Source organism: Mastomys coucha, unplaced genomic scaffold (assembly GCF_008632895.1).
Source record: "Mastomys coucha isolate ucsf_1 unplaced genomic scaffold, UCSF_Mcou_1 pScaffold7, whole genome shotgun sequence".
Classification (NCBI taxonomy): Eukaryota; Metazoa; Chordata; class Mammalia; order Rodentia; family Muridae; genus Mastomys; species Mastomys coucha.
The window spans coordinates 53,462,763-53,487,461 of record NW_022196913.1 but is presented as its reverse complement, the minus strand read 5'-3'; the positions used below and the strand labels follow the sequence as shown (position 1 = coordinate 53,487,461).

General features: G+C 42.4%; 1 protein-coding gene across 5 annotated transcripts in view; it reads left to right on the top strand.

Annotated features, from left to right (window-relative positions):
* Window positions 1–24,699, top strand: part of Ptpdc1 (protein tyrosine phosphatase domain containing 1) — a 50,110-nt gene that overhangs the window by 22,602 nt on the left and 2,809 nt on the right. For 2 of the 5 annotated variants that reach the window (XM_031358479.1, XM_031358478.1), the window contains exons 3-9: window positions 11,720–11,891; window positions 13,967–14,047; window positions 14,265–14,383; window positions 15,392–15,529; window positions 17,936–19,176; window positions 22,029–22,214; window positions 24,443–24,553. In XM_031358479.1, the coding sequence (XP_031214339.1) occupies window positions 11,720–11,891; window positions 13,967–14,047; window positions 14,265–14,383; window positions 15,392–15,529; window positions 17,936–19,176; window positions 22,029–22,214; window positions 24,443–24,553 (2,048 nt within the window). Of the gene's footprint in view, window positions 1–10,923; window positions 11,216–11,719; window positions 11,892–11,922; window positions 13,736–13,966; window positions 14,048–14,264; window positions 14,384–15,391; window positions 15,530–17,935; window positions 19,177–22,028; window positions 22,215–24,442; window positions 24,554–24,699 lie in introns of those variants that run through there. The other 3 variants (XM_031358481.1, XM_031358477.1, XM_031358482.1) reach the window with 3 other exon arrangements.

Here is a 24,699-nt window from a genome sequence, read left to right as displayed (position 1 = left end):
CCCCGCAGTCATTCTCTGTGCCCCCCTCTCATATTCATGCAGTCTCCTATAGCATACAGCAGATTCCCATTCAAGTCTTGTCAGCTGAGCCTATAATACCTTTCAACAGCAAAAGTGTCTTCTTTTCATTTTTGGAGGCAAGGTTTTTGTCATGTAGCCCTGACTAGCCCCAAACTCTTAACTCTCAAGCGACCTTGAACTTTGTCAGTCCTCCTGCCTTGATCTCACAAGCGCTGGATTATGCATACTATAATGTCCTGGCTTTCTAATGAGGTTTAAATCTCTTTCCAGGACTTTCAACCTCTTCTTATGGCCTTAGTTTGTTTACAGTCCTGGCTTAGTTTCTTTGTAGCATATGTATCCAGGTTGTCTGCTCTTCCCTAACAGGAAGGCTGAGATCTTGCAGTTTTGTTAGAAACCTTACAGAAATGAATTTCTCACCCTGACTCTCAGGTGAGCCAAGTTATTGTGCTTCATCACTGGGAATGTTAAGTTGGATCACATCAGTAAGCTGGTCTCTGCCAAGGTTTGCCCAGTATAAATTATCCTTTCTCCATTCATAATTAATATTTCATAGAAGGATGCTTTGAAGCCACATAGCATCCTGTTGCATACCGCCTTTGACACAGCAGTGTCAGCCCTACTGATATTCCTTCCTTCTGAGTCATACTGTGGTTGGTAAGTGTATTTGTTAAGTGGCATTCTACTGTGAGGAACAATATTCTCTTTGCTCAGTTAGTTCAGGGGATTTGTATTTTGTTCAATATAATCTGGTCTTCCTGTCACTTGCCTTGATGTTTTAGCTACCTACACTCAACCAGCCAGAGCCCTGCTGTGTCTCCATCATTCCTGAGACACTGCAGGATCTACTAGCTCATTTCAGTCCATCTCTGCCCTTTCTCTGAAAGCAGACATTTCTCCAAGAAGTCCTAGTTCATTTTAGTGGGAAATGGTTCTCTTAAAAAGCTAAATCTGGGGTTGGAAGGGTGACTCAGCAGTTAAGAGTACTTGCTGTTCTTTCAAAGGACGGGAATTGAGTTCCCAGCACCCACATCAATAGTCTCATAGCCACCTGTAACTCTAGCTCAGAGGGATCTGATGCCATCTGGCTGTAGCACGCACATTTGTGCACATGTGCAGGCATGTGTGTGTGCATGCACACACACACACACAATTTTAAGCTAAATAAATCTAAAACAAACAAAAATCTGAGTATGCCCATTGCTTTTGCTATGTCGAGGTTCCTGAGCCTCCTCAGGCAAAGCTAAGGAATGTACACACAGACACGCACACACACACACACACACACTATACACACCTGTTTTATGTCTTAAATTTAATGCTACATAAATGTATGTGTGCATATATGTTGAGAACCTCAAGGTGGCATTGTTACTTTCACGTGTAATCTGATAGTATACTGTCCTCAGTTTCCCCATTTTTCTAACTCCCTGGTTTAGGTCTACCTAGTAGATTTTCTCTGTGATGATATTTTAAATTAGGATGTTGACTACTGAGACTTTACCTTGTCTATACTGTCTTTGAATCAGAAAGCCTAGCATTACAAAAGGGGATTGGATATGTACCCCTCATGGCCTAGAAGGTATTATGTAAGAGTGCTACTCCCCTTTAAATGTTTGTCAACATTCTCTAGTAGTCATGTAAGCCTAGAGATTTTTTAAAAGAAACTTTTTAATGAACTAAGTTTCTTTACTTCTACTATGCGGATCTTCTTGTGTTGAGTCTTGGTAGTTTAGAATCTTTAAGAAGCCTTTTAATGAACTAGGTTTCTTTACTTCTACTATGTGGATCTTCTTGTGTTGAGTCTTGGTAGTTTAGAATCTTTAAGAAGCCGTGCATTTCTTCTAAGTTGTCAAATTTATGAGCCTAATGTTGTTCTTCCTAGTTATGTATTATCCTTTCAGGTCCGTCCTGTGACTCACAGGCTAAATGTGGCCTAACACAACATTGGTGTGTGTGTGTGTGTGTGTGTGTGTGTGTGTGTGTGCGCGTGCGCGCATGCATATGTGTTCTGTAACTTGACTGCACAGTTCTTGAGTGTGAACTGTGAATTTTGTATATGCCATTGTGTCACAATGTCAAGGTCAGATACATACAAACAAATGGCAAATTGAAGTGACAGCTCATCTTTTTATCTTTATAGTTTGTGTCAGTTTTTCTGAACATTTATCAGTCACATTAATATTTTCATGGAGCCACTAGAAAACTGCCACTGTTTTCCCTTTTATTTATTTATTTTTATTTCCATTCTTTTCTTACCCTTCCAGTGCTTGCTTGCTTTGTGTTCTATTTTTGTTTGTTGTTTTTGGTTTCTTTTTCTCTCACCTTTCCAGTTACTGGGGTTGGAGCTTAGGTTGTTGATTGGAGACCTTTCTTCTTTAGAGAAGTATAAATTCCCTTTATTATTGTGCTATGTAATTCAGTGTATTCATTTTCATTTTGACTCAACCTCTGTGCTATGTTAATTTCCTTTGAGACGTTCTCTTTAACCCACAAATTAATTTATACCTTTGGCATTTCAGTCTTTAGAGTTTTTTCTCTTGTCTTTCTCTTACTGATTTCTAGTTTAGTTCTTTTTTTGTTCAGAGAACATTGTAAGCTTCCAGTTCCTTTAAAAATGGATGCCAGGGCATGCTGTAATCATAGTCCTTATTAAACAATTTCAATGTCACATATCTGCTGATCAGTCTCTTCTCTGTCAAGTTGTGATTTTCTTAATTCTTGGTGTGACAAAAGATTTACGACAGATTTTTGGCCCCTGCTTTTTGTTTTGTCTTACTTAGCAGGCAGTTTCTTCATAGGCAGTCAGCTACAGATTCAAGTGAGATCTATCTGCTCAGCCTCCCGCTGGCAGGCTACCACCCATACAGCCCCATGGCATGTGGGTGGTATGGAAGCACAGCTTTCCACTGCCCTGTTGACACCTTCATGGTAGAAGTGGAGCTGTACCTTGCATGGTCAGGTTGCCTTTAAATTGGGTCTGATTAGCTCCTCGAGAAGTGAAATGATGATCTGGGCCCCACTGCCATCAAGAGCAGATGGGAGGCGACTCTTACGCTTTGTTGCAGTTGTAGTTGAACTTCATTTCCCTGCTGTGCCCTGTGAGTCTCAAGAAAAGAGAGGGTGGGAAGTGTAATGCCAGCATTCCCACCTCCCACCCTTCTTGTCTCATGGATACCACGAACATGGGGGGATAGGAAAAGGAGTCTAGCCCACCATATATCATATCCCTTCCTTCTCATTCACAGAAGGTTAGGGTGGATAGACTCGGGTTCCCTGGGCTCCCCTGACTCTAGAAGCAGCAGTGTGAACTAGCTTGTTTCATGCTTCATTGTTCAGTCTTGTTTCTTCCTGAAGAGTGTATAGGCTTGTCTCCCCACTAAGCATCACTAAGACCAAAGTTTGGGGAAAGTAGAGTGCTCACCAGCCAGAACCAGCATTGCTTTCTTCAGGCTCCTTGATGCTGGCTGACAATGGAGGCTCAGCTGAGGAACTGGTGTGGGAGGGGTTGTCAAGTCTAGAATGGACTAGCTGTGCATCAGGCTGCCATTAGGACTGGCTGCAGCAAAACAAGTATAGACCCAGACGCTGCTTGGCAGGAGAGTTTCAGCATTGCCCCTTGTGCCTGGTAAGGATGGGAAACCTCTCTACCCAGCAGCAGAACCAAAGTGCCACATCCTTCTTTCAAGCAGGATACGGAAAATTAGGGCTCTGCTGAATCCTCTCTGCCACCCTCCTTTTCTGCAAAGTTGAGATGTTGGGAGATGAGCAGCTTCCTTTTTGTCCACTCTGAAGCTTGAGTAAGAGAGACTATAGCAGTCCCCAGCCCTAGGTCTTCCTCCTCCTTAGCTGTCCTAAGAACTACCACTCAACTTTCTGTCTCCACAGAGAAATTTCTTTTCCTGAACATTTTGTTTAAGCAGAATATACAATATATGACCTAGTGACTTACTGATTTCACTTGGCTTGATGATTTTTGAAGTTCATGTGCTTTGTGTGTTAGTACTTCTGACCTTCAGTTGCAGAGATATCATATTCTAAGTGGGTCAATTGATGTGTTTGGGTTGTCCCCACGTTTTGACTGTTGTTCGGGGAGCGCTGTGTATAGAGTGTTTTCTCTTGCTTGGCTTTATAACTTGGAGTCAAAGACTGGTTCATCTGTCACTTTCTTTAATCATTTAAGGAGCTGCCAGACTGTTTTCCAAAGCAGTTATTCTATCTTGAGTCCCCACCAGCAGTGAGGAGGGGCTCCCTGTCTGTCTCTCATCAGAAGTACTTGGAGTTTACCTGCCTGGCCAATTATAGCCATCCTGGAAGGTGTGAAGACATACTTTGTTGTGAATTTTATAAACATCTTCCTAATGACTGGTGGTGTTGAACATCTTTTAATCTATTTGTTGATAATTTCTGTATCTGTTTAGGAGAAATTCCTATTCAGATTACTTGCTATTAAATTATTAATATGGAATTTGCATATCAAAACTTCACTCTTTTAAAGAAGTTATTGGAAACTATTGTAAACATAAAGCTGAGCTTTATTCATCACTGTGCTAACCCTGAACATTTCATCAGACCACAAGAAGTCTTGGAGTGACTAGAAGCCGATTTCTATTCCTCTATCCCCCTGCTCCATGATATTACTCATGTTTCTATCTCTATAAATTTGCCAGTAGATTTTTGTATTTAGGATAAATGAAATAATGAAGCATGTGCTCTATTGTGTCTGCATTTAAAAATAATGTCAATCTTCAGCCTCACTTAAGCAAATAGTACTGCATCCTTTTTATTACTAATACTCTACATATGAATATAACACAGTTTATTAATCGGTTTCGGTGGAGGACACTTAGGTTGTTCTGCTTTGGTTGCTGTGAGAAAATGTTGTTATGAATATCTGTATACATATTTTTCTGTGGTTGTGTTCTTTTATTCTTGGGCATAAATGTTGGAGTAGAATTGAGAATTCATGTGGTAACTGCATATTTAACATTTTGAAGAATTAAAGCTACCAAATGTTTTTGATTTGCATTTCCCTACGGACTAATGATGCTGAATGTTTTTTAAGTACCTGTTTGCTATTTCTGTGTCTTCCTGGGAGAAGTGCCTGTCCGGGTTCTTGGTCAGTTTGGAGCTGGGCTATTGCTCTTTGTATTGTTGAGTTGTGTCTGTTTTGGAGCTGGGCTATTGCTCTTTGTATTGTTGAGTTGTGTCTGTTTTGGAGCTGGGCTATTGCTCTTTGTATTGTTGAGTTGTGTCTGCTGTAAGAGGTCTTTGGATTCTTAACTTACTCCATTCCCTTTTTTTTTGCTCTTTCTCATTCTCTTCCTTGTAAGTTTTGTGTTATCTTGTGTCACTTCATTATTTGCGTATAATTTCCTATCCACTTCTTTTGTGCTTTTTAATGTAAGTCACATGTCTCTGTTGTATGACCAGTAATGAATGCAGTTAACATGGATATTGGTTTTTTTGTTTGTTTGTTTTTGGTTTTTGGTTTTGTTTTTTTGGTTTTTTGAGACAGGGTTTCTCTGTGTAGCCCTGGCTGTCCTGGAACTCACTCTGTAGACCAGGCTGGCCTCGAACTCAGAAATCTACCTGCCTCTGCCTCCCAAGTGCTGGGATTAAAGGCGTGTGCCACCACCGCCCAGCATGGATGTTGTTTTGTATACTTGTTTTATAAATCACTAATTTCTGCAGTTTACCAATGTCCCATGTTTTATGTAGGTCTTATTCCTGGCCTGGGTAACTTGCTTTCAACACAAAGAACTTCTAGGACCTCCTAAGTGGGCCTGCCACATGGCAAATTCTATTCCTACTTATCTGAGAATGCCCATATTTCTACTTCAGTTTTGAAAGATGATCTTGTAAGATTTTTAATTTAAGTGTTTTATTTTCAGAAATGTGAATGTGTGTCCCTCTATCTTAAGGCTTCCATTGTTCCTGATATGAAACTTGGCATTAGTTTTATTGGGGTTTTCTTGTAGGTGAGGAGGAAATGTTTTCTAGAGACATCTTACAGACCCAGGTCTGGCTATGGAGCTGTGTGGTTTTCCTGCCTGGAGCCCGCTGAGCCCTTCCGTGTGTGGATCCAGTTCTTCACGGCATCTGCGATGTTGAAACTGCAATCTTCTCTGCTCTCCTGGTACATTCTTGGTATATGTGTTGGTACACTGAGTGCTGACCACATTTTATGGAGGCTTTGATTATTCTTCTTTATTCCCTATTCTCTCTGTTCTTCCATGTATATAACTTCTGTCATCAAGTTCTCTAACTTCTGGGTTTACGTCTGCTGTTGAGTTCCTCAAGTACATATATTTGGTTGTTTCTGTACTTCTACACATCTACATTTTGATTTGCTGTACTAGAGAACAGTGGCTTCAGGAGGCTTGCTTTCCTTGTCTTCCACACATCTTGCTGCCAGGCTGCTGTTAATCCCCTCACTATGAGAGTCTAGATTGCTGTGTTGTGTTAAACACTCCACAACTTGAGAAGTGCTAGTTTTGTGGCCAGCCTTGTAGGTTTGCATTTACTCCGTAGATCACTTGGTTTTCTCTCTGTGTTCCATGTCAGGCTACACTATGTGCAGTTTATCTTGTTTTCACAAAGCTACATGGCTCTTCTTAGATCTGTAACATAACAACCTTTGGTAGTACCTTAAGCTTAAATTTCCCATACATTGTTCCAGATAGAGACAGTTGCTTTGGGAGGAGCACCTCGCTTTGGGAGGAGCACCTTGCTTTGGGAGGAGCACCTTACTTTGGGAGGAGCTCCATAGTCTGCTGTATTTGGTGGTATTGCTGTTTATTTTAAGGAAAGGTTTAGCGTTGGCTAGCTTCAAACTCCTTTGTCTCAGCTTCTTGCACATGGTTAGAGGCAAGATCCTCCATGTCTGGCTGAGTCCTCTCTTTTAAAGTTGGCTTCTCTCTGAGCAGACCCCTCCCCCACCCCAGCTGTGGTTCTGGAGCCTAGGACAAGAACACCAGCTGATTCTGTGACATGTAACACTCTGCCTTTCACAGAGCACAGGCTAGAGTGTTTGATTTTCATGGCTTTCCTGGGATGGTACACCACACCTACAGATGAAGTGGAGTGAGGGCAACTTGGACTTCAACACTCTCAGTGTGCTCCACTGGAAATGGAGACAACTAGTAAGGAGAGCCAAAGGCCCAAATAAATGCAAGGACTGGCTATTCATGAATCAAAAGACAGCGCTGTTTCCTTGCCAGGGCAGTCTGACATGATCTACAGAGTGAGCACAATCCCTTTTGAAATCCCCTAGGCATAGGAAAGAAAAATCCATCCAGATTGTAGGAAGAATCTTACAGGACCCCCAAAAAGGCAAAATAATCTTTGAAAATAACAAAACATTCATTTCCTAGTCTTCAAACTTTCATGCAATGCTATGTTCATCAAAATAATGACAAATATAGTATAATAGAATGAAGAGCTAGAAATCATCTTTGCATGTATCATAAGTATAGCAAGACAACTCCACATGTGATGGTAGTCTGTTCAACAAAGGATAATAGAAACACCAGCTAATTCACATGAAAAGGATTGATGCTGGGTCTGTGCCTTAGGCCACATACAAACATTAGCCCAAAAGCCACGGTTTTAGGTGACAGAATCAGAAAACGGCTTCAGTGTCCATTTCATGACTTACATAACATGGAAATATTTTAGTGTGAGAGTAATTTTTTGAAGAGCCATGCTTTCCAGACACTTCGCAAGTGAAGAGGTTTGCACAGAGTGAATCTTTAGCAAGTTAGCACTGTACGGCCTGCTCATCCTTGAGCTTCCCTCTTTCTCATCATTCCAATATATGTGCAGCTCACACGTACCACACTGCTGTCACACCTTCACACACCTCTAACAACTAAACTGTGCTTCCTTCCGCTGACTATGCAGTGTCCAAAGAAGCACACAGGAAAGAATGTTCAGTTTTCATCACTTTGAGAACATAAAGCAAGGACACTGCTCCCATCTCTCTCCTCCCTCCACTTCCAAACATGCTACTGTTAGAAAAAGAAGGCATGCTATAAGAAAAAGCAGGAAAAGGAAATCAAATGTAATCCCCAGGATCACCCTGTATCCTTGGGCTCCTACCACAGCTACTGCATAAGAGTGTGGAGATGGCAGATGCTTGGCCAGGGTCTGAGCTAATGGATCTTACGGCCACTGCTCATTTGCAGGTAGGTAGAACCAAGCTTAGAGTAAGAGAAAAATGAGACATCTTATACAAAATGCAAAATTATACATTCTCTTGATCAGCGCAAGGAAAACAAACCAGTTCAGCAGTACCAAGTGCATACTTGGCTTTTCCTCTTTGACTGTCCCAGTAGGTGGTTCAGATCCCAAGGACCCCAGGCAGGCCCAGCACTCCAAGGACTGGGCATTTTCTTCTGAGTGCAGTTCAGCAGGGGTTGTTTTCCTGTTCTGACAAATCCATATGACAGGAAGCCTTCTAGGTGGTCCTGGGCCGTGGAGGTCCACAGATGAGCCACAACGTCTGCCTTGCTGCTGACTTTCCAGCTTTATCCGCCTTTCATGTGGTAGAAGGCTCACTTCCTATAAAACCACAACCTGTCGGGTCAGAGTCTGTTCCTCTCCATCAGTGTTAATTCTAATTCCTCCCTGAAAAGCATGCCTTGGACTTGAAATGTTTTCAAATATCTAAAGACAGAACTTCTCCAACACTGTCCTGATTTTAACTAACCCCCTACTACTAACCCCATATTCCTACTACCTGTCATTGTCTCTAGACCTTTCACTATAATTCTCCTGAGAGCCTTCTCTTCCTGCCACAGCTAAGTCTTTATAACACCTCTGCAGACACTATCAATCATCACTGTTGCTCATCCGACCCCACATCAGCTCTGGCTGCTGCCTCTGGGGTCCCCTGAACATTGTTAAATAGGCCTCTCTGGTGATCCATTTAAAGTAGACTCTGCAGTTCTATTTGCTGAGTAGTGCATAACATAGACCCTTGGGTTTTAATTGTTTAATATCTTTCAGAGGATTTGTTTTCATTTTGAAGTACTCCAGACTTGGGGGGAGAACTACCAGTTACAACACAAAGACTGTTCCTTGAGCTTTGTGAATGTGGGCTGCAGAAGCTGTTTCTGGGGTGATACAGAAACCATCCCTGCCTTAGCTTAGTCCACATAAATCCCTCGCATCAGATCACTTTGGATTTTAGTACAGTTTGGAGCAGAGCCACTTATAGTTCCTTCTGTAGACATCCTTCAGTGCCCGTTTTCTGGAATCACTCACCGACTGGCAACTCCTCCCTGTTGCCTTAAATATCTGTGCCTGCCACGGAACTTGAGGGTTTCTCCCACAGCTTGTACATAGGTTCTGTGTGAACCAGCTGAAAGATTGGCTGGTCACTTGAGCTGGACTCACAGCTCCACAGTGGCACTGCAGCAGTCCACCCCTTGAAGTGTCTCCCATCCGCAGCTCCTATCCTCATCAGACCAGAGGGAGCTTCCCATACTTGTCTCTTTCAGACTCTCCATGTACTACTTACTGCCTGCTCAGAATACCAGGGGCTTGCTCAGAGGTCTTCTCAGACTGTACCAGAGTAACAAGCAGCTCTTAGGGCTCCTGCCTTCAGGCCCCTCCTTGTTTTCTTCCAGTATCTTCTATCTTTCCTCTCATGTAAACTGCATGGGACTGCCATATATAATTCTAAGGGTCTAGTAGGCATTGTCTAGAATGTTTTCCAGGCCCTTCTTTCAGGCAGAATAACTGCTTTCTGAAGGGGGAGCCAGGTGGAATCCTAATCCTTTTCCATTTCTGTGTGATACCACAGATAAAGTAGCAATTGGAGCATCAAATTAGACTTCTCTGTCTCCATCTTGTTTCACAAAAGTACACAATGCCAGGGCTTTGAGGGAGGAATTTTAAAAGCATAGATTGGAGCCTAATCTATAGCAGTAGTTATGTTTCCGCCACACACCACTGAAATACCATTTGTGTAGCACTCACAGGAGAGAGCGCAGGCACAGTCTGCCATTAACAAGAGAGGAGGCGGACAATAAATGCATTGCAGTTCAGTTTCTGTTTTCTTTATATCCTTTATTCTCAAACTGCCACCTCCCCCTCACCCAGTGCCTTTAAAAATGGGATACTTCAGTGAATTTTATTCAAATGCCTCCATCAAGACTTAGAAGCTATTTTTCTCCCCTAGCAATGAAAGGCAGAAAATTACAGTTTTGAACTTTGGAAAGCATGCCTGCTCATAGTTACCCTGGCTCACAACTAAGTTGCTTCCATCAGCGTATAACCAACAATCAGATTTTCACTTCTGAAAGTAAAAAAAAATAAAATAAAGAATTGTCTCCTTAGCTCTAAAATGTCTTTATTTGTTCCATACAAGTATTTCTATCACAAAAATAGAGGAAGGTGGTGGCTCTGAAATACTGAATAATCCTTTAATAATGTTGTAGAATCTAGCATATACCTCTGTATTACAATAAACATTTTATTCTATCTTGTTCCAAAGAAAAGTAGAAGGATTTTCTTTTAAAACACCTGGGGACCAGCTATGAAAAGCACAACAAAATGTAAACTTCTTAATATGTGTAAAAGGCAGCATTTTATCATAAAAACATTTTAAAATTCATTACAGTAGTTTGGAAGTGATTCTTTGAGGAGTCAGATCTTTAAGTGCATTTGAGAAGCAAAATAATCTAGATTTAAAAATAATCTACTTTAAACGCATATTATTCTTCCCAGTATTTGAACAATTTGTCCAAAACACAATCCGTTCGTGTAGGATTTTTGCCTGTTCAGATCTAAGTGGGAATCAGTAGTTTCTTTGTTGGTCACTATGGAAACGAATCAGCCTATCCTGAAAAGCTCTTAGATCATACAGACCGATGCCTGTGTCTCAGTGTAGCTCCTCACTGAGCAAGCCAGAGCTGCCTCCTGCTTGCCTCTGACTCTTGCTTGCCTGGAGCCAGTGCCATGCAGATGCAGGACCCATCCCGGAGGCCCTCAGCCGTGCACTTCCTCAGTGCCTTTCTGCAGGGCCGCCGGCACTCCACTTCAGATCCAGTCCTGAGGCTACAGCAAGCACGGCGTGGCTCTGGCTCTGCCACCAAGCTGCTGTCCTCATCTTCTCTCCAGGTGATGGTGGCTCTGTCTTCTGTCAGCCGTACAGAGGGGACTCCAACTTTCCCGGAGAGAAAAAGTAAAACTGGTTTTTGTTTGTTTCTTTGTTTTTTGGAGGGGAAACTAGGAATGGAGAAATTTACATGTAAATAAAGAAAATATCTAATAAAAAAAAAAGAAAAAGTAAAACTCTCTTCCATATAATTTGCCAGTCGATGTGTCTGACTGTAAGGAATGTGAATAGGTAGTTACGACTATTGTAGAATGTTGACAGTTAATTGTGTTTATGGTTCTTACTCTGTGTATGCTAAGACCAAATGGATACGTAAGGGGAGATAAATGATGGAATGATTTGTGGATTTTTTTTGTTGTTAAAAATGTAGTTTTGGACTTGAAAGAGATGAGCTTTTTTTCTTATTATCAATATAATATGTAGAAATTATTGTTTGTGAAAGCTTTTTTAATGTTGGATGAAGGGATTGACAGCAGCTCCCATCCTGAGGTAAAATGAAACTGTTTCCCCCATGTTATCATACTATTGAAAGAATAGAATCTTGACCCTGACCTTCCTTGTATATTCTAGAAAATTCAGGACGCCCAACACCAAAATACACAAAGGTGGGAGAGCGTTTACGGCATGTCATCCCTGGGCACATGGCATGTTCCATGGCGTGTGGTGGGAGAGCATGTAAGTATGAGAACCCAGCCCGCTGGAGTGAGCAGGAGCAAGCCATTAAGGGAGTTTACTCATCCTGGTAAGTGTGGCTGGCTGTGGGTCTTGCACAAGCTGTGAAGGGAGGAAGGAAGCAAGAATGCTTATGGGCCTGCAGCGGGTTGTGTTTGGGACAAATTGTTCAAATACTGGGAAGAATAATATGTGTTTAAAGTAGATTGTTTTTAAATCTAGATTATTTTGCTTCTCAAATGCACTTAAAGATCTGACTCCTCAAAGAATCACTTCCAAACTACTGTAATGAATTTTTTTTTATGATAAAATGCTGCCTTTTACACATATTAAGAAGTTTACATTTTGGTTGTGCTTTTCATAGCTGGTCCCCATGTTTTTTAAAAGAAAATCTTTCTACTTTTCTTTGGAACAGGATAGAATAGCATGTTTACTGTAATACCGAGGTATATGCTAGATTCTACATGCATTCCATGTAGGAGACATGGACCTGGAATTGAGGGGACCTTGTACACATCCCTGGGTTTACCAGTAGGCCAGCTGGAGGATACTGGCTTACGCAACCTTGATTTCCCATTTACAAAATGGAAATGATTAAAGCCAAAGCTTTTTACATTAAGTGAAATGATACGTATGAAGTGTCTTAAGTTAATGGGTAATTAGATATTTCTTAAATTTCAAAAATTTCTGGAAATAGTAAAATTGGTCAGCTCTAAGTATGAGAAAATTACATGGCCCATTATAATCCTCAGATTTGTATAGGTCAGTTCATATCATTTGTATGCTATTATGAAATGTACTCTAGTCTTCCTTGACTGAAGTGGCACAGGCTGCTAGTTCATCAGGCAACCCATAAGTTGCTGGCATTGTTTCTTGTGTATAAATGCAATTAATTCTCTTCTTAAGTCATACATACTTAGTAACAATGAGCTAATCAAGCATGTATTTGTGTTTTGGAAAATACTGATAATCGAATTATACTTGAGCTGGGCATGGTGGTGCATGCCTTTAATCCCAGCACTCAGGGAGCAGAGGCATATAGATCTCTGTGGGTCTAAGACTCCTTTACTGTGGTTCACTACATTGTGGTCCCCTGATGCTAGTGCTCTGTGCATGTCACAGTCAAGTCTGACCCTAACACTATAAGGAGACAGGTACTCTCGAGTCAGAGTCAGACAAGGAAACATCTGCTGGGGCATAGTTCCTATGAACACTGCTTAGTTGTCAGCTCATCCATACGAGCCTTTCCCATCTCTGCTGCTCGCACTAGGGACTTTTGGCATCTCAAGTCTTTAGGAATCCTAAGAGCAATTAACCTGTCGGTCTCGTGTGTCTGTCAGTCCTCTGAGATTCATATGTGCCACAACTTGCGATAGACTATGTCACATATCTCTTACCAGCTTCCTGTTGACAAATTTAAACAAACCAGAATAAAGCTGGAGGTTAACGAGAGTGACAGGCTTCATATGGCCAACTGTTCTCTGACTCCTTCTGTCTTGTTCATTGATTCATTCATAAACATTGATTTGACTTTAGGACGAGGCACTTTGCCACTAGATGCTTTCAGATACCACTCATTTTCATAAAACCTTGTGAGATGTTGATGCCATTTTATTGGTAGTCCAGAGAGATTAATTAATTTGCTTCACAGATAGAAAGCAGAAAACTAAAATAGCATTTAAAGTCAGGTAGAATTGACTCTGGACTCCCCCCACCCCCTTCTTTGTTAAATTACAGCACATTGGTATTTATTTATAGCCATCCAGGATTGGTGGTGAAGATGAACTGTACATGCACATCCTAGTGACTTCTCACCCAGTCCTATGGGTGTCTGCATTACTACCCCATCTCACATCTCAGGAAATTGCTGTCCAGTACCAGCCTGGTGAAGTTCCCTTTTATGTCCACTAGAAGGTACTGAGGACCCCTGGAGACATTTTGTCAGAATCCATAAATAACTTAGGTCCTGGAATCTTGTCCCAGGGATTTAAGGAGGTTTCTCATGGTTCTAATTGTGATGTAGAATTGAAGCCAGATTTATGTAAGAATATAGAAGTTGAAATCATTGAAGAATAAAGTTACTAATCCTGTAATGTAGACGCTCCTAAGTTTCGTGTCTCTCAGTTGTCCTGTGCCCATCTTCAGGGTCACCGACAACATCCTGGCCATGGCTCGTCCATCCTCTGAGCTGCTGGAGAAGTATCACATCATCGAGCAGTTCCTCAGGTAAGTACTGCATCAGCCATGGCCGGGGTAAGCCCTCTCGGCGTGCTCCTCTTCAGCTGATTATGGGATCGAGTGAAAAGGGCTTCACTTCAAAAACAGGCAGTGAAGAGCTGATTTCAAATAAGTTTGAGAACAATTAGTAATGTTTTACTAATGCTAAAATCCGATTTTTTCATGACCCCAGGTCCTTTTAACCAGTTGTTCTTTTTCTTTGAAGTCAAGGCATAAAAACAATAATCAACCTGCAGCGTCCTGGGGAGCATGCCAGCTGTGGGAATGCTCTGGAACAAGAAAGTGGTTTCACGTACCTTCCTGAGGCATTCATGGAGGCTGGCAGTAAGTTTCTGCCCACTCTGAATTACCCCTCTGTCTTCCAGGCTGTAGGTTAGAAGGGCAGTACTTACAGTAGAATGTGCCCAGTTGTGGGAATTCGAGTCTGACCTTAAATGGCGCTGCTTTGGACTTTGCTGTTGTGAGTCCAGGGTTTCTCTTTTCCTTTAAGAGAGGAGCAGGGAGGAGACACTGAAGTAAAAAGGCTCCATTCAGTTAGTGCATGAACCTTGTCAGGTAAAACGATGACCTCATGTTGTCCTTGAGAGTTGTGTGACACAGCTTAAGCTTAGAGCCATCATTTTCTGATATCACATAGCTTAGAGAGACCATGAAGATTGGAAGTGAATAACTTTGCCCCCCAAGCACATGTCTCCATGGCCAGCCCAGAGCTCATCATAGGAGTCCTCTCAGTGTGGTCGTTCAAACCATGGTGAGCAGGATGAGCATGCAGTCTGCGAACGTGCTCTTAAGAGGCTTATTTGTATAGTTCTTTTTTCACCCTAGTAAGACTCTATATATGTCTATATAAACTCTATAGCCATGTATTAGCCTTTTAGAGAATTTATATTCTTAAACATGAATATATGTTATTTACCTCCATTTTAATTTTTATTTCTACTCTGTTATAATTCTTTCCAACTGAGTTTCACAGAAACTGTACTAGGTAATAAAGGATGTGCTTATAGGAAATGTTAAGTTAAACTTCCTAGAAATATAAAAATCATGTTAGATGGACACTACGTCTCACACCTTTAATCCTATCATTCAAGAAGCAGAGGCAGGTGGCTCCCTGTGAGTTCAAGACCATCCTGGTTTGAATATAAAGCTCCAGGCCAACCAGGGTCATACTGTGAGGCCCTGTCTCAAAAACCTAAATAAATAAATAAATGCCTCTTATTTATGCCTGCCCACTCAGTGAGTTCTCCATGTCTTGGAACTGATTTTTCGACTGTTCTGCAAGTATTTTTCATGCATAATAATTTTGTTTTTCTCTTTCCTTTCACTGCCTAGTTTATTTCTACAACTTCGGGTGGAAGGATTATGGCGTGGCTTCCCTCACTGCCATCTTGGACATGGTAAAGGTGATGACATTTGCCTTACAGGAAGGAAAAGTAGCTGTCCACTGCCATGCAGGGCTTGGGCGAACAGGTGAATTTTAGGAAGCCATATTAGTGTCTTGTGGGTATAATTAAATAAGTAGGAATATGATTTCTTAATTCTAAGGATATTTTTTAGAAGACAGGCAGTGGTGGTGCATGCCTTTAATCCCAGCATTTGGAAGACAGAGGCAGGTGGATTTCTGAGTTCGAGGCCAACCTGGTCTACAGAGTGAGTTCTGGGACAGCCAGGGCTACACAGAGAAACCCTGTCTTGAAAAACCAATGTGTGTGTGTGTGTGTGTGTGTGTGTGTGTGTGTGTAAAGCTCCAGGCCAACCAGGGTTATACTGTGAGGCCCTGTCTCAAAAACCTAAAAAAATAAATGCCTCTTATTGTGATGCCTGCCCACTCAGTGAGTTCTATACATATATATATATATATATATATATATATATATATATATATATATATCTTGATCATAGCAAAGTTATGAAATTAAAGAAATAAATAACAAAGAGTCTTTCTGAATAATTTAGAGCTGAAAACTCAATTGTGTTGAAGCATGTTTCTAAAACGACTTAGCTGATTAGCTTATGTAAATAGAGCACCTCATTTTAGTAAGTAGTATTTTTTAATACTATTTTTCATAAAGGTTGATTTTTATGTCTACAAATGTTTGCTTACATATGTGTCTGTGGACCATGTGCATGCTTTGTACGCATGGAGGTCAAAAGAGGGTGTCAGATTCCCCTGGATCTAGGGCCAATGCAGCAGCTGGGAGTCAAACCAGGATCCTCTGCAAGAGCAGCACGTGCTCTTAACCACCTAGCCATCTCTCCAGCCCCAAAATGCTTTCCTAACCTGAAACAACAACTGAAATAGCAATCCTGTTCACCTACTATGTCCTGAGTATTTTGCATTTGCTTTCTTGGAAGTAGTTAGCAACTACAGGAGTTGGATAGACTGCAGTTTAAGAAATCTGGTATGTTTAGTGAGGGGCAGGGTCAATATTATGTCCGTGGCTGTCTGGCTTCATCTTTCATGTGCTATCTACTTGGGCATGTGTAAAGTTGTTTACTTGAAGGGAGACTGTTTGCACGTTGAGTTCTATGTAAGTCAGTGTTTATAGAAACACTCAGCAAACTTCATTACATTGCTGGTCTGATAACAAAAAGTAAAGGGCATGGGGTCAGTAGCTTCACCATTGCGTGACTTAGTCAGACAAGACCACCTCAGTGTATATCCCTGCCTGGGATGTCCTACCTCCCCAGGAGCATCCTAGGCTAGAATACAGCTCGTGTAGCTATGGTAACTCTTAGGATAAAGCCAAAATGTCTTTGTTCCTGGACATTGCATGTTATACCTTTATAGATATTTATCTTTATATTAAAGATGTGCTATATCCTCATGAGAAAGCTTTATTATACTCACTGAAAACTGGAGGGACATGCAGTTCTCAGAGGTTCTGGCTATCACATGTAACTAGGTGTCCACAAATCTATGAATTGTAGAGGTGTCTTTGATTTGCTTTTTACATTAAGATCTGTTGGCTATTGTATTATAATTTACTGATTATGAATTCTTACTAAGAAGTAACTATTGAAAATAACACTCATTATACTGTTGTGGCTGACCCCCTTAGTAATATTTGCTTCTCTAACAGAGTTATCTCGTGGTTTGGATGAAAACACAGACTAGTGTAGACATAGTTTGGAAGACTTGTCAGGCAGAGATGTATACTATGAATGTAGATAATCCCGAAGCAAAACCTTCCAACCTGGGGGAAGGCTCAGCAAGGATGTCCAGGCAGTGGGCAGTGGGCAGCAGAGATAACAGAGCAGGAAGTGCTACATGCAGAGAGAGTCATGGACTGGATGGAAATGTCAAGAGCTGTTGACACTGGAACACAGAGTCAGGATTTATCTTCCTTCCATGCCAGTGCTGGGCAGAAGGGGAGAGCTAGAGCAGCTCCTTAAGCCTGTCCTCACTTCTCCCCTTCACCTGTCAGTGATGTGTTAGTTAGCTCACCTCTGGGGTGCAAAGCTGACTCAGTCAAATGAATGAGCTGTCACAAAGGCATGGTAATAAATCCTTGAGGGGTTGGGGATTTAGCTCTGATGGCAGGGTGCTTACCTAGCATACATGAAGCCCTGGATTTGATGCCCACTGCTATATAAATCCAGCCTGGCAGTGTACACTGATAATGCTAGCACTTGGAAGGTAGAGGACAAAGGATCAAGAGTCCAAGGTCATCCTTGCTTATGTACAGAGTTTAAGACCAGCCCAGGTTACATGAGGTCCTGTATGAAAAAACTGGCAACAAAACACTGGCAGGGGTTACTATCCTTACAATGTGCTTGTATTTATGTGATTTCTTAACAGTATACAAGTTTTAAATCATCAAAGACTGATGGATTAATGAGGTCTTTCTCATACTAATCTTCTTTACTGTTTAGGTGTGCTAATAGCATGTTATTTAGTTTTTGCAACAAGAATGACTGCTGACCAAGCAATTATATTTGTACGGGCAAAACGCCCCAATTCCATACAAACCAGAGGACAGCTGCTCTGTGTGCGGGAATTCACTCAGTTTCTGGCTCCACTCCGTAATATTTTCTCTTGCTGTGACCCTAAAGCACATGCTGTTACCTTAGCCCAGTACCTGATTCGCCAGCGTCATCTGCTTCATGGTTATGAGGCACGACTTCTGAAATATGTGCCAAAGATCATCCACCTAGTTTGCAAATTGCTGCTTGACTTGGCTGAGAACAGGCCAGTAGTGATGAAGAGCATGTTAGAAGGATCTGAGCTCTCTGCTGAAATCGAAAAGACTGTGTCTGAGATGGTCACAATGCAGTTAGATCAAGAGTTACTCAGGCAAAACAGTGATGTGCCTGACCCGTTTAACCCTCCCACAGTGGTGGCCGAGTTCGAGAATCAGGATGTGGTTCTTTCTAATGAATTTGACCCCCTCTGGAAGAGGAGGAATATTGAGTGCCTTCAGCCCCTGACACATCTGAAAAGACAGCTCAGCTACAGTGACTCAGACTTAAAGAGGGCCAAAGCCACCCTGGAACAAGGGGAGACACCTTGGACAGTGCCTGCCCAGGAGTTGCTAGACCACAGTCTCCAGCATCAGAAGCCTACAAGCCATTGCTGCATGCCACCAACTCCAGAGCTAGGTTTTAATAAGGATGCATTGGTTCAAAATACATTTTCTTTCTGGACTCAGACAAAGTGTGGAGGCTTAGAAGGACTCAAGGATGAGGGATCGCTGCTTTTGTGCAGGAAAGACATTCCAAAGGAAGTACAGCGGAGCAGAACCTTCTCTGTGGGTGTTTCTTGTTCACACAATCCTGGAGAACCAGTGCCACCCAACTTCACAAGTATCCATAAGGATCAGGAGCAAGTCACCCGCTACCGGTGTGAGGCTCCTGGTAGTTGGGTTACAGGCCCTGTTCCTGAGATGGGCAGGAGCCCCTGCAGCCCTCTGAACTGTGGCTCCAGTGCGAAGGCCCAGCTCCCATGTGGACAAGAAGCCCAAGACAACACACATCTGTCGGAGGCAATGCCGCAGGCTGCTCTGCAGCCTGAGCTGAGTGCTCAAGCAAGGAGAGTCCTGGCAGCCAAGGCCCTGGCAAACTTAGACGAGTTTGTTGAAAAGGAGGAAGTGAAAAGGAAAGTGGAAATGTGGCAGGTATTTGTATTTTATTTAAACGCATATGGGCATCTGTCACATCTGACGGGGGACTTGGGAGCCATTTCTTGACTCCTATTTAGAATGTGGACATTTCCATTCTAACTCCTTTCTTGTGTTTCACTTTAGTGGGAAGACAGTCTCTAACTGTACTTTCTTTACCTGGGAGAGTACCTTGTCCAGAGAAAAGATGGGCCACTAGAAACTCAGTCAGAGAAACAGAACCTGTCCCAGCTGGTTCTGGGGGCTAGGGGACTGACAGGCGGGCTTTTTGACTCAGGGAAATCCTGAATAGGCATCTGTATTCTTCAATGGATTACTTGAAAGCCTTTACTTTATTGTGAATTATGTGTATTGTGGGGGACAGTATGTGGTTTCACATAGGTGCCCTTGGAGATCAGAAGAGCCTGTCTGGTTTCCCTGGAGCTGAAATTGCAGGTATTTGTAAGACACCCAATATGAGTGCTGGGAACCGAACTCGGGTCCTCTGGAAGCACGAGCTTTTACAAAACTCTGAGCCATCTCTTCAGATCTTGCTATTAAAGTGACTGCTACTCTTCCACATTCCACCATTCATTGAAACAAGGAGATCTTCAGAGGCAGGAAATTAAGTTTGGACCCCATGCCAACTTACAGTGTACCACAGAGGAGAGAACCAAATAAAAGCTCTTCTGGATTAAAGTGCTTACCTAATGAAACCCAAACAGTTTTCCTTCCAATACATTCTCTGTATGCCTCACTATAAACTGGGAAAAAAAAAACTCTCATCCAGTCAGAAAATATTTTACATGCATTACTGTATGTTAAGAGCTAGCAAATGGGAGGATCTTTGTGTTAAAGATGGCATGAGGCCACTCCTGGGCCAGCCTTGCATGCCCCTCAGCCAAGAGTGACATGACATAAGATGGGTTTGGGTCAGGAGCTTTAATTAAGGCCCTTGAGGCAGGCGCAGTTGAGTCTTTGCAAGTTCTGTGATCTGCATAGAGAGCTCCAGGTCCCTGTCTCAAACAATAACCAGAAGATGCAGGTTTGGTCTGAGACAGGCTGGTTCATGTATAAAAACATTTTCTGGAACCACAAGCCTTTTACCTTCTTACCCTCTTAGATTTATTTCAGAACTTTGAGTACCTAAAAAAGCCAGTGGTGAAACAACCATGACTTAAACGGCGTGTTGCTATGTGTGCCTGTGCTAGCCCTTTTGTGAATAAGCCACGTGCTTCTCACAGTAACCCCAGACTCAGGTGGACTGTTCATAGACTCCTTGTTACCTTTATGAATTCCGTGTCACAGGTGAGGAAACTAAGGACTCCAGAGGTCAAGTGGCTTCCTGGAGGCCATGGTTGATGTGGCAGAGCTAGAGTACAGTTTGATTAGTCAGTCTCTCCTTCCATCTCTGCCTCAGTGGGGATCTCCAGCCAGCATCATGGGGCAATACTTATTTCACAAGACAGTTTTTGTTCTGCCTAGTTTATCTCCTCAGATATCCATAAGATTAAATAAAGGCTATTCTGTACTCTACACAGTGTGTAAGCCAGGAAGGGCTATGGGCCATTCCAAGTATGGGCTTATTTCTGAGAAAGGGAAACCCAGGCCTGGTGGGCGGGTTCCTGTGTCATGGCCTGTGGAGTAAGGCAAGCTAGTGGAGCCCTTCCCGCCATCCTCAGGCTTTGAGCCCTGCACAAGCTTGTTTCCATCTCAGTGTTTATCTGTGAGAACCCTCCCTGGGAGGGTCCATGAAAGTTAGAAAGAAGTCCTGTGTTCCCAATGCTGTCACATTGTGGTCCATGCTGCAGGTGTCTAATAGATACCTTAGACAGCTAAGTGCGTGGTAATAACTCTTTTGTTTTTTACAACTGAAAAATTTTATTCAGTTTACCAAAACATAAATCTGATCTCTGTTAGAAATTTCTTGACTCATTTTTATAAGGTGAAGTCTTAAGATCTCATGTGAGGCTGGCAATATGACTCATTAAAGATGCATGCCTCTAAGCTTGAGTCTGTTCTCCTGGACCACATAATAGAAAGAGAGAAGCAGCTCTTGCCTCTTCTGCCCCCTCTCTTACCTCTTACTCTTTAACTCTTATCCTCCCTTTCCCTCCCCCCCCCTCTCTCCATGTGGCCATGGCTAGCGTCTCCTTCCACACTCTCTCTCTCCCTCTCTCTGCCTTTCTACAATAAATGCCTTAAAACCATGAAAAAAAAAAGAAAGAAAGAAAGAAAGAGGAAAGCAGCTCCACAAAGTTGTCTTCTGGTCTACACACACACACACACACACACACACACACGCACACACACGCACTCACATGCACAGGTACACACATGAATATACAAATAAACTCATATTTGAATTGTCTCCAGATATCTGGGAGCATTCACACAGTATACCATTTGTTTTTAATTTCCCAGATCTCAGGGTGCTGGGCTTGTTACCTGCCCTGTAGGATTCTAACAGGCACTTGAAAAATCACATACCACATTTACTGGCTTTAATGCAATATTCTCTATGTGTATGTGTGGTTAAAAGAGTTAGCTGAGATCCCAGCTAAATTGTCTCCTATTTTTACTTCATTTGCAGTCATATTTCTGTACCAGATGCCAGAGAAAGAACTATTTCAGTGGTCTGTCAGTCAGGGCCACACAGTAGAGTGGCTCTTCTCTCAGTAGTTAGCTAACCTGGGCTTGGGGAAGCTCCTGTCTTAGCCAGGTGCCCCTACCTAGAGGTGCAGGCCCCAGGGAAGGTCCAGGTCGCACCTCAGAGCCCAGCTTTCACTCTTGTGTGCTTATAGATCCTCTAGTTAGGGCCCATCCACCTCTCTCCCCAGATCCATCCCTCTCTCCCTCTTCCTTTGTAGAAAGAACTGAATTCCCGAGAGGGAGCCTGGGAACGAATATGTGGTGAGAGAGACCCTTTCATCTTGTGCAGTTTGATGTGGTCTTGGGTTGAGCAACTGAAAGAGCCTGTAATCACCAAAGAGGACGTGGACATGCTGGTCGACAGACAAGCAGATGCTGCCGAAGCCCTGTGTTTACTAGAGAAGGTAAAGTAGCAATTGGAACAGCTAATGAAGATAATTAAGGCCTTGATATAAGCTTCACACATGTGCAAAAAAAAAATCCATTACCAAAAGAATGAATTTTCTATTTATGTCTAATTCAGTGTGTTTTGTTTTCTTTTATGTCCCAATTCTGCGTGTATGGTCTGTGTGCAAGTTTGTATGTTTACGTGCAGTGCTCACAGAGGACAGGAGAAGGCATCTGATGCCCCTGGAGTTGGGAGTTACAGGCCTTTGTGAGCCACCTGCTGTGGGTTCTAGGAACTGAACTGGGTCCTTTGCAAAGAGCAGCGCATGTTCCTAACCACTGGGCCATATTTCCACTCCCCTAATTTAGAAGTTGTCCTAAGATAAAAGAATAAATTGGTGCTGGGATGTGGCTCAGTGGTAGAGAAGCAGCCTAGTGTATGCAAGGCCCTGGGTTTGATCTGCAGCACTGTAGACAAAGCAAACTGATACACAGAGTAAGCATTCAGAAAGCAGAAGTGGCAGTAATGCTTGGAATGCCAGCACTCAGGAGGGAGAGAGAGGATTATAAATTTGAGGCCAGCCGGGACTACATAATGGATTTCAGGACATCTGTAGTGTACAGCAAAACTGTCTCAAAAAACCAAGCTGGGGAAGTGGCTCCATGGTAGATGATTTGTGTAGCATGTACAGGGCCCAGGTTTGATGCCCACCCCCTAAAAGGGGGCTATCTACCACTAAGACTGAGATGGCCACACTTGCAGGAATCATTCCTACTGTGTAAATTTCAGAAAAGTAACACTAAATTCTTCCAACCTCTTCTCTTTAATCTTTTCTGTGTAAATTTTAATGTAGCAAATGTTATTAAATTTTAGATTTTATTTTGTCTTAAAAGTATGGTATTTTTCCAGGTGTGGTAGTACATACTTTAATCCCTTCACTCAAGAGTCAAAGGCAAGCACATCTCTGAGTTTGAGAACAGTCTGGTCTACATAGTGATTTCCAAGCCAGCCAGACACATATTAAGACTCTGCCCCTAAAACAAAGCAAAACAAAAAAGATGTGATTTTTCTTTTCCTAGGTAGGTGAGCATCTGCAGTCATGGCCATGGTGGTTTGTGTGGATCTTAAGCAGGGCTTAAGATGGGTGTTATAACTATCCACCTTTTCAAAGTTTTGTTTCTACTCACTGTGAGCCTATGACAATAAAAACTAAAATGCAGGTTGGAATATGCACTCCTTAGAATTTTTAAATGGGAAGTATTACAGGCCCTTGTATGTATAGCTCATATATGTTTGAAGTAGAAAAGAATATCAAGAAGCTATAAAGTAGCTGCAGTGTTTGCCACCAGGGAAGGACACTGAATATGGGAAGAGATGGAAATTATTTTTCACTATAGATCCTATTATACAGTTTAGTATTTTCAACCATATAAGGATACAATCTTTTTAGTTCAGAATAGGCTTTGCTTTTATTTGGGGGAACAATACTAGCTGTTAGCCTTGAGTTGCCTTCTGTGCTACAGTGTAAACACCTCATTGTTCCCAAGTCTTCACTAGAATCTGTGATTATGTCTACCCACAAACTACTTTCACAGTATGTTCACAAACACACCTGCAGGCGGTACCCTCACATACATGTGGGCCATCTATGTGTACTAAGCATACATTTGTGCATGCATGTGAAGACCTAAGGTTAATGCCATACGTTTTCCTCCATCTCTCTCTCTCCCCTATGTATCTGGCTAGGCTGGCTAGGCAGCTTGCTGTAGGAATCCCATCTCCACCTCCCTACCTGTGTTTATAGCTAGGCCCCTCACGCCCACCAGGATTTTTTCGTGGTTCTAGAAATCTGAATTCCAGTCTTCAGGCTTGCACAGAAAGCTCTTTACCTGAGCCATCTTCCCAGCCCAGTGTATACCTTGTAAGGTAAGATTTCTTTCCAGTGTGTAGAATCCTTTTCCCAGTGGTTAAATATCAGAGATAAATCAGGAGATGGTAGATAAGGAAGGAGATTAACCTGGCTGAGCAGCTGTGAACAACCTCTTCGGGAAGTAATTCTACTTTCACCTCTGGCCATCTTGATAGTGCTTAGAGATGAAGGACCCCTTTTATAGACAAGGCACGGTAGAGCAGCTTGCTCAAGGTTTACAGCAGGTATCTAAGCGAGATCAGACTGGATCCTATTGGTGAAGCTCATGTACTTGGTGTCATCAAGCCATCTGTAATGATGCTCTGTGTCCACAGGGGCAGTACCAGACCATCCTCTGTGTGCTGCACTGCATAGTGAGCCTGCAGACGCTTCCTGTGGAGGTGGAGGAAGCTTGCCTTTCGCATGCCATTAAAGCTTTCACCAAGGTGAGTCCCTATGTCCTCCTGAACTCCAGTTCCACCACCTCTGTAAGTCAGGGGTCCAAAGAGCAACTTCCCTTCTCAAGTAAAACATTCAGCTCTTTCCTGTAATGCAACTGTGTCTTATAAGAAGTTACAGAGTTTCCTAACCA